At 41.1% G+C, this 9224-nt stretch overlaps 1 protein-coding gene across 1 annotated transcript; it reads left to right on the plus strand.

Annotated features, from left to right (window-relative positions):
- The first annotated feature begins 3402 nt into the window (after positions 1-3402).
- Positions 3403-7002, plus strand: LOC143325338 (testican-1-like). The gene is made up of 4 exons (XM_076738322.1): positions 3403-4029; positions 4157-4364; positions 4913-4940; positions 6652-7002. The coding sequence occupies exons 2-4, from the start codon at positions 4238-4240 to the stop codon at positions 6734-6736; spliced, it is 240 nt and encodes a 79-aa protein (XP_076594437.1). The 5' UTR covers positions 3403-4029; positions 4157-4237; the 3' UTR covers positions 6737-7002.
- Positions 7003-9224: the final 2222 nt, after the last annotated feature.

Genomic DNA, 9224 nt, shown 5'->3' on the forward strand with positions numbered 1-9224 from the left:
TCTAGGATCAAAGAAGCTGCCAAGTGGCACTGTGCTGCTCTTTTTTCTTCTTTTATGTCTTTTCCTCTTACTTTCTTCTTCTCTCTTATTAACTGTTCATTGTATCATGGTCTATCTATCTATTTATCTATCTATCTATTGCTGATCCCCTTGACTTTAATCTGTTAGCAATCTGACGTACATATGGATCCATGTACAGAACTTTTTGCTATTATCATCTCAAAGAGTGCAGGATCAGCTACAGTCTAGTCCCCTCGAGGCCGCTTGGCACAATCATTCAAGATGAGTTCAGCGCAGTGAATGCCTCCCCTCACAGGGTCCTCTACTGAAGGTCTCTCTTAACCACTAAGCCCCCTTGTGCTCTGAATGGACAAGTGTTCCTCGTGTACTCCCTGTGGAATAACTTTGATGTCAGTTCTGTGTTTGAGTCTGACATCTTTAAGCCAGCCTGACCCCGCTGTGCTGCTGAAAGAAACGGTTAACAGGACATGATGTCCCTGTGTATCTTGTCCCTTTGTATGTGTGCCTCCCAGTGTGCAAATGTTTTCTGCTCCAGCTTTCTGACTCACTGCCCAGCAAAAGGACTTCCATCACAGGCAGCAGTGCCGTTCCTGTCCAAAACAATTTGGGTCACGCCAAGTGAAACAGAAAAGAGGGTTCCTTCGAGACTCGTAGTGGGCCACAGTGTCTAAAGAGAGTGGAGGGGCAAAGATGGAGAGAGGGAGAAGCCAGAGCAGCAGGAGAATGAGAAGAGGAAAGAGTAGAGTGAGTGTCAAAGTGACCAAATTAAGTTTGTGTCCAAACAGCAAAGACTGTCAAAGGGAGAAAATGGAAAAAAGAGCGAAAGGGAACAGTGAAGAGAGCAGAACATGCCTGATTTTTGAGTCAGGAGAAAGTGAGTTCACTAGATGTTTCTACTTATCATGTTTTGAGGTAAATGGCATCTTTTGAAGCAGAGAATATATTCCAGCATGGTCAGTTATTGTTTTATTAAAGCTAATTGTTCCACTTCTTGTTGAGTCACACATCAGATTGTTATGTTATATTCTTAAATATGAAACATTACAATGATAAACATCTGTGTGTGTGTGTGTGTGTGTGTGTGTGTGTGTGTTTCTGTGAGAAAGAGATGTTGGATCCTCACTTGTGATGTACGTGTTTTTACTCACCTCTCACACTCAGTTGACAATAAGTCGTAGATGTGTTAGTGTGTTCCACACACACACACACACACACACACACACACACACACACACACACACACACGCACTCGTCACGTCTTCCATCCCCAAGTAAATCCTGTGTTTTCTTCACATGCTGCCTTCTCTGTTTATCAATTAGTGGTGCCGATCAAAGGAGAGACTCATACACACAGACACACAAACGAAACATGCAGGTCAGATATAATTATCAGATTGTGTTCCTATGGTAACAGTGAAGACTTCGCAACAGATTGTGTGTTTTCTGTGTTACATAGAAAGGAGAGGTTGATGTGAAAATGTAAAGAAGAGAGAGGAAAAGAAGTAATATGCACGTTTCTTTCTTTGGCTCTATTTGTTCATTTATATGATCACAGATGATGCTTTTTTACATCTCCCTCAGTGTGTGTGTGTGTGTGTGTGTGTGTATGTGTGCATGGTTTTGTACCAGTTTCTCCGTCTTAACCCTTCTCCTCATTTTGGAGTTAAATCGAGTAAAATATATGTGATGAAGTGGTTGAATAGCTTGGGCATGAGGTGGGATGCCACTTCTTACCAGCCAACCCAGGAAAGTGTGGGCATCTATTTTTATTTATTGAGTTATTTACTGTATTGACTGCATGCAATTTGCTTTGCATTACTGCCCTCTACTGTTCATCTTGTTTATATTTACTGTTTACGTTTGGTGCCAAGTGTAGTGGTGAAAAATCTCTGTCTTTAGGAAACAGGAGGGTTTAAAATTTACCGGGCAGAGATGTCTCCTTGAATCAGGAGAACACAACTTTTCATTTGAATGTGTGTGTGTGCCCATGTAATACTCACATTGTGGGGACATAAATCTGTTTACAGGGTTACATTGTGTCTACTTGCCTTACTTGTGGGGACAAAATGCAGGTCCCCATAATGCAAATCATTAAATTTTAAGATGAAAACGTGGGTTAAGGTTAGGGTGGGGGCTAGGGTTAGGTGGATAGTGGTTATGGTTATGGTTTGGGTAAGTCTCCAGGAAATTAATGTAAGTCTATCTAATGTTCCCAATAGTGATGAAAACCTAATGTGCGTGCGTGCGTGCGTGTGTGTGTTTTAGTGAGTGAGTGAGACAGCATCACTATAAGAGATTTGCGTGTCTTTTTGTCCCTCTATGTCATTTTCATGTTGCTATTTGATCTGTTGATAATCCACATGGAACATAACACCATCAGGCACTTGCTCATTTAATTGGAATTTGTTGTCAATATTGGCGTCACTCTGTCCAATGTAATCTAACTAATCTAATCGAGTCTAATACCAGAGTACAAATTCATCCATATTCCTATTCCAATTTGAGCACTGTCTAGTGCAGAAGAATAAAAAAGGAAAATGTTTTTATACTGAGCTCTCTGGCCTCTGTATGGTGAAAGTGGAGCACTGATGCATGCCACAAGACTGAATTTAAACCACACAATAGGTGCCCACATAGTGTGGTGACTGACTGGATAGTTTTTGTGATAAAGGGCACATGTCACAGTGGAAACAATGGGGACCTTTTTGAGTACAAAAGCTTGTTCCTGGAGCAATGTACCATATAAATGCATTGTGGTGCCCTGAGTCCATTTTTGTAACCGTACCCTTAAGTGAACAACTGAAGGGAATTAGTGCTTTTAAACAGTGGCATAATCAATCAAAACAGGACAAAACATCATGTTCCTTTGACCTGGTTTTCAGTAAATGCAATTTTGGCAATCTGTGTCACTGAAATACACTGCCTGATTGTTGGTGACACACACACACAGCGTGACTCTAATGTGCTGTTACGTACAATTTGAGTCACCAAAGGACCAAAAGGATGCAAGCCTGAAAAACAGTTTAGTTTTCTGAAAATGTCACTTTCCTGGTGCAAAGCCCTGCCATTAGCTGTTAAAAATGGTGCTTTTCCTTCTAACTTTTTGTAAAGACCATTTGTTCATTTGTAAAAATTTACCTGACACCAACAGAAGAGAATTTTACATTTTAAAAAGATAAGTTCAGAATAAGTCCTCAGATCCACACAGGCAGGGAGTCCTTATTGTTGAGCCAGCACTTAGGCCAGCAGAGCCCTGGCTGAGCGTCTGAGGCTGTGCTTTGGCTCATAGCGAGCAGTAATTCAGCAATATAACTGAGAGCTAAGCCACGAAGTCCTTTAAAGGCAATTAGTAAAATTGTAGAATCCATTCTTAAACTTGCTTAAAGGGAGGCTAACACAGGACTGATATGATTTGTTAAAAGTCGGGCAGTTGAGTTTTGTACCAGTTGAAGCCTTGAAATTGTTTTTTGGCTTTACCCTGAATACAATGCATGTATGACCTTGTCAAGATCATGTCAAGAGAGAAAATACCTGATTTTTCTGGTGATTGAAACTTTAGTTCCTTTGACACCTGTAACTTGTTTTTCAAGTGAAAGGTCACTGTCAAAAATTGCACTGGTTGCAGGTTTGACATTTCTCTACAAGGAGCAAAGATGTTTTTGTAAAACTGGGACTTTGGATGATTTCAGACTTGTTTTCATTTAGCTTGAGACAGTTTGGGGACATCCAGCTCTTTATTTCTGACAGATACTAACTGGTAAAAATTGCCTTCTTCACTGGTTTTTAATGGGACATATATTTGCCTGTCATCTGTGTAACGGTGGTATTGAATTTTGTGTTTATGTTTATGTCTTAGTGGCAGCATATTCAGTATACACTGCAAAACAAGGGGAGCCAAGGACGGAGCCTGGGGGAACACCACAGGTCAGATGGGCCACAGAAGAAGAGGCGTCACTGACTTTTACTGACAACATTCTGTTTGTCTAGAGCAGCATCCTTGAGGCCAATGTAATATCTGTATTTCCACTCGATGTAAACTTTTTAGCTGATTTTAGACAGGCCAGATCTTAGTGAGATACTGGTTCTCAGTATATTATCAGTCATGTAAATGAATACACACGTTTTTCACAAACAGATTCATGGATAAAATATCTCTCGCTGTCTGCTTCTGGCCTCATGACTTCCTCATCCATCTGTATATGAATGTTGGGCCTGGATGTTCAACAAGCCAGACATGATCGTTAACCTCCTGCTGGACCAATCAGAGCTGAGTGCCATCTACCTGAATGAGTATGAGCTGTACATAAAGTCCCTCTTCAACTCCTGTGCCTCCATCAAGGACGGTAAGCTGTCTGATGAGTGGTGCTACTGCTTCCATAAAAGAGGGAGTGGGAGAGTTTTCCATAGCCTAATGAAGTCTGACAGAGGGAGTGATGAAGTTGCAAGCAGGAGTCAAGGGGGGAAGAAATGAAAGATGCAGCGCTGAATCTGTATTGAGCCGTGAGTTTTGCAGGCATGGTGGTGGACATAATTTAACTTGCACTCATTTCCACACCCTAAAACCATCCATAAATAGGACATTGTCTTCAGACAGTGTCTGCAGGATTTGGAGAGAAATGATGAAAATGTAAGTGGTTGTGCTGCTTGATGCAGAGAGAATGATGGGAGAAAGGGAGGCAGCAAGACAGGCAGGGATGAAAAAAAGATAAGCATGGATTTTTGTTGAAAGAAAATTTTAAAAGGTTGTTAGTGGTTTAAATCAACACTTTGATTTGAGAAAGGATGGAAAGGACAAATGATGTGAGCAAGGCAAAGAAGTGAAAATCAAAATGTATTTCGTGTGTTTGCTAATCAAACTGTTTTGTAAAACTATATTGTTCTGTCTTTGTAGGATTGGCTTGCCCGGACGAGGCCCACGGGTGAGTTTGACTTTCAGTTGTCAGTCACTCGCCCCTGTCCAAGGACATAACATGCCCAGCTTAGATGCTAATCACATTATATATTTCACATTCTTATCTCTTAGATTTAAAGGAATCAGCAGCTCGTGTGAATATATACTGTTGCCACTCCCATATTTTACATTTCTCCATACTAGGTTGCTAGTTTCTGAATTTCCCCTGGTTTAAATTGTTCACATTTTTTTCTATATTCCTTGTTTATATTGTTTATATTGCTGTTTGCTATTTAATGTCTATTTACTGATGCCCTCTATTTTTTTGCTATCCACTTTGCTGCTGTAACTCTGTAAATTTCCCCACTGTGGGGCTAATAAAGGAATATCTTATCTTAAGTAGGCTGTGTGGGCATGTGAAGGACTTCAGTACAGATTATAAAACACAGGTTTGTTCAAAGATCCAAAGATGTTTCTGTCATGTATTTGTTGTTGTTTTTATCAAAATTATCTGAATGATATCAATCAAATTATATTATTCAGATGTCTGATAATCCCTAAACGGTCATTGAAAATAAAAAAACAAACAAATGCTGGCCATCCCTGTCCAATGCACTCACAACAGAAATACCACCATCCACCCACTGTTGGGGCCTGGGAATTCTCCTGTCTTTGCAGCATATCTCTTAGAGTTAGCTCTTTGATCCAGGTGGAGTGCTGTGAGACTGTCATCTTTCTCCCTGTGTAATCTGGACTGCTGGAGACAGCCTGCAGAGCTTCTCTTTAAACATTATACTGAAACGTAGTGAACATTGCAGTTGCAAGTGTACTGTCTTTTAGAGGTATATCACAAAGTGGTGTGTGGGTGGCACAAGAGGACATTGAGAATTGAAAGGTCCCCTAAGCACGTTTGGACCACGAGAGGGACCCAAAGGCTCAGACACAGGAACGAGCCTACGTACAGTATGCTGTGCATCAACCAGATCTGGCTAACATGTACGCAAATGTGATGTGCATTACTTGCACATCCCGTAGAAGCTACATGAATATCCTTAATAGATGAAGTTTTCTTCTTGCTAGCCATCTTTTTACTTTGCTTCTCCACAATGTTGTGCTGTGTATCTAGCGTTTAATCTGCTTGTGTGAGCTGGTGTGCTGGGAGTAGTGGGTTTGAAATTGTGGAGAGATTGTGCCAGGGAAACGGAACCAAGACCCTGAGCTGATATTGCATATCGTTTTGATATGGCTGCAGTTAGTTGCAGATGCGAAGTTAGCTGTATTAACTCATATTACAGGATTCACAGTTAAATATATAAAGATATAAATTAAGCAAACTATCTATCCCCTGGGGAACCTCTCCAGTGCTAATTTTCAGTCACAATTCAGGCCTTAAAGTGTATTGAATCTTTTATTAATAGAAAATATGTGATTCCTACCTCTGGGGTAAACAAAACAGCAGGTATACTTAACAATATAATGCAATTGAATCCATAATTGCCTTGAGGCAGACTATAGTTTGCGGTTCTTTTATGTTGGATATTCTGAGGTGTTCCTGTTATTTTCTTTATCCCCTGTACGTGTGTTTTTGTTGGCTGTTCTTTTTACCTCTGAGCTCAAACTCTCATATCTGTTTTCCCCCGAGGAGATGATGGGCTGTAACATAAGATACGGCAGAAAATCAAAAGCAATCTGCCAGAATCTTTATAAGTTCAGGTGTCTGTGTGTTCCTCTGCTGACAGGGAGCAAGTCACATTGGGGGATTTTGGCATCAGGCGTGATGTCATTGTCTTTGTTGACCAAGAGAAGGAGTCACAGAATGAGTGAGGCAAACAGAAACAGCGAAGGAGCCGGATCCACCCCTGAGGAGCTACTGAAGACAACGAAGACCTAAAGAGGGAGGATGAAGCTGGATATGTTTGGAAGCTCTCCCCAATCCACTCCCATGCCATTAGCCAACCAGGGACCTCTGTTCTCTCAGTACAGATTTGAAGCCATTTCAGTGAGTCCACAATCTTCAGGGTGCTGAATAATTACAGATCAGCCTCTTTTGTGCTCCAAGAGTCTGTCTCATAGCTCTCAACCCCGCTAAAACCCAGAATGTGATGTGACGTGGACTTCCTCTTTTGTGTCACTGTTCCCTCTCTCTGCCTTTTATTTGTCCAGAATTTTACCCTCATTCTGTCGTCTCTTTCCTCTTTGTATCTGCCTGTCATGGTCCGATCCTCTGGTCTCCGTCTGCAAGGCCAGAAATATTAGCTTACTGTCATAAATATTGTATGTTTCTTCCAGGAAGGCCAGATTCTGGTTTATGTTCTCTGTCTCACCATCATCATCATTCACTCTCCTCTGTATTTCACCACTGGGCTCCTTTCAGAGGTCTACAGTGTTGATGCATCACTGTCACACTCCCAGGCTTGGATGCTTGTAATTTTTTTTTCATATTGGCGATCGTGACTGATGGAGAAAGTTCAAGACACAGAAAGATTTAAGAAGCATTCTTTTCGTTGTCGCTGACATTGGGATGGTCGGGTCAAGCTGTACATACATCTTGCACAACACAGAAGGATAGTCATTTATCTTGACAGTGATCATGTTGATATTTTTGCAGCTGCCATCACAGTGCACCATACAGCCTTCTTTTTCTCCAAAGCTCGAAATACTGATTACATGAGATGAAGAGCGGTGCAGTATTGCTATCTATCAGAGTCTTAATCATATTTTCGCATGTCCCTCAGGTCAGCAACAACACTTATCTGTTTGGGTTGTGAAAGCATCGTATTAAGCTTGGAACATCTCACGCAGTACACCAGTGTTTGATCTCTTCCGCTCTGATTAGGAGTTTTATAACAGATCAAGGTTCGCCGTTTCGTTTAAGAATCTAGAACACCATCTTTGGTAATGTGTTTGTTGTTACTGTGAAGCGATGTGGCTGCTGAATACATTTGACTCATTGTGTCATCAATATTACCGCTGGCTGAAAAACAACTGAAATATTTACTGAGTCAAATCACTCAAGTCGTCCACTAACGGCAAGGTTCATTCACTGATTTCTCCTGACCACATGTTGCAGTGTCCTTGAACAAGACACTGACCCCCAAATGGCTGGCTACGGTTCAGGTCTGCACTGCCATTAGTGTGTGAGTGTGTGCTTCAATGGTTGAATCAGAGGCAAATTGTAAAGTGTTTTTCATAAAAGTATGAAAGAAATTCAGCCCCTACTTGAACAATTAAAGATTGCTTGTTTAGTAAGATTAGAAGAGTTGCCTGTTTGTGCCCATAATAAATTACTTGATTGAATACAACAGTATCGCCTGCATTTAAATATTAGACTAGCGGTTATTAGTGATGATCATATAGAGAAATCTAATTGTCAGTCAGAAGGGTTGGTCTTGCCCCTTCTGCCATTCAAGCAGAATTGAAGTTCTAAAATTTTAATAACAGTCATAAAACCTGTTTAAAATGAAACACCACTGGCCACTTTCCTATTTTACGCTCCTCTCTTTCCTATCTATCTTGTCCTTTTGTGTCCTTCCTGTGGAGCTTCCCCTCTATTCTTTACTCAGTCTTCACCTTCAACCACGACTCACTGACATCTATTACAAGGCGCTCCACTTTCCCCGAGTCAATTTCATCGATTTCCCTTTTGTATATTTGAATGTAAGATATTGATTTACTCATTTAAGAGACAAATACAGTAAATGAACATAACCTCAGTTCTTGCTGTTATGTTCCACTTTGTCATCTCAGAGCTTTGAGCCCTCTCTCCCATAAATGACATTTATATAGAATGGACGAGCAACAGCAAATACCTTTTGAGGGAAACTTAATGTTGACCGAATTACGTTTTCTATTAACATAACAAGGAAATGTTAATTAATGTGTCTGGCAAGGGGCAAAAATGTTGATACTGACGGCATGTTTACTGACAACATATTTCATTTGTTTAAGTCTTACAATGCATTATCCACTCATAGTGAATACAGCCAGTGGAGTTGCTAGGGTCTCTTGGGGCTTCAAGCAAGAAACCCCTGGGGCCCCCACCCCACCCGTGCACGCCACAAAAATTTGGTTTTTGCACACATAAATGCACAATATCCGGGACATTTGAGATGAATACTGAAAAAATAGATTAGTGATTCTCAAAGTGAGGTCCAGGGACCAACAGAGGTCCCTGAAAGCCCAGGCCTATCAATAATCGTTGTAAATAAGTGGCTGGGGCCCCCCTAGTGGCCAGGGGCTCCAAGCAACTGCCTGGTTTGCCTGTCCGCAAGCCCCGCCCCTGAATACAGCATTATTCAACTTTATATGTTTA

The sequence above is a fragment of the Chaetodon auriga genome, chromosome 9 (assembly GCF_051107435.1).
Source record: "Chaetodon auriga isolate fChaAug3 chromosome 9, fChaAug3.hap1, whole genome shotgun sequence".
Lineage (NCBI taxonomy): Eukaryota > Metazoa > Chordata > Actinopteri > Chaetodontiformes > Chaetodontidae > Chaetodon > Chaetodon auriga.

Coding starts and splice junctions, on each gene's coding strand:
- LOC143325338 (XM_076738322.1), top strand. CDS start 4,238: ATGTTCAACAAGCCAGACATGATCGTTAACCTCCTGCTGGACCAATCA. Junction 4,365..4,912: donor CTGTGCCTCCATCAAGGACG/GTAAGCTGTCTG, acceptor CTGTCTTTGTAG/GATTGGCTTGCCCGGACGAG. Junction 4,941..6,651: donor TGCCCGGACGAGGCCCACGG/GTGAGTTTGACT, acceptor CTCTGCTGACAG/GGAGCAAGTCACATTGGGGG.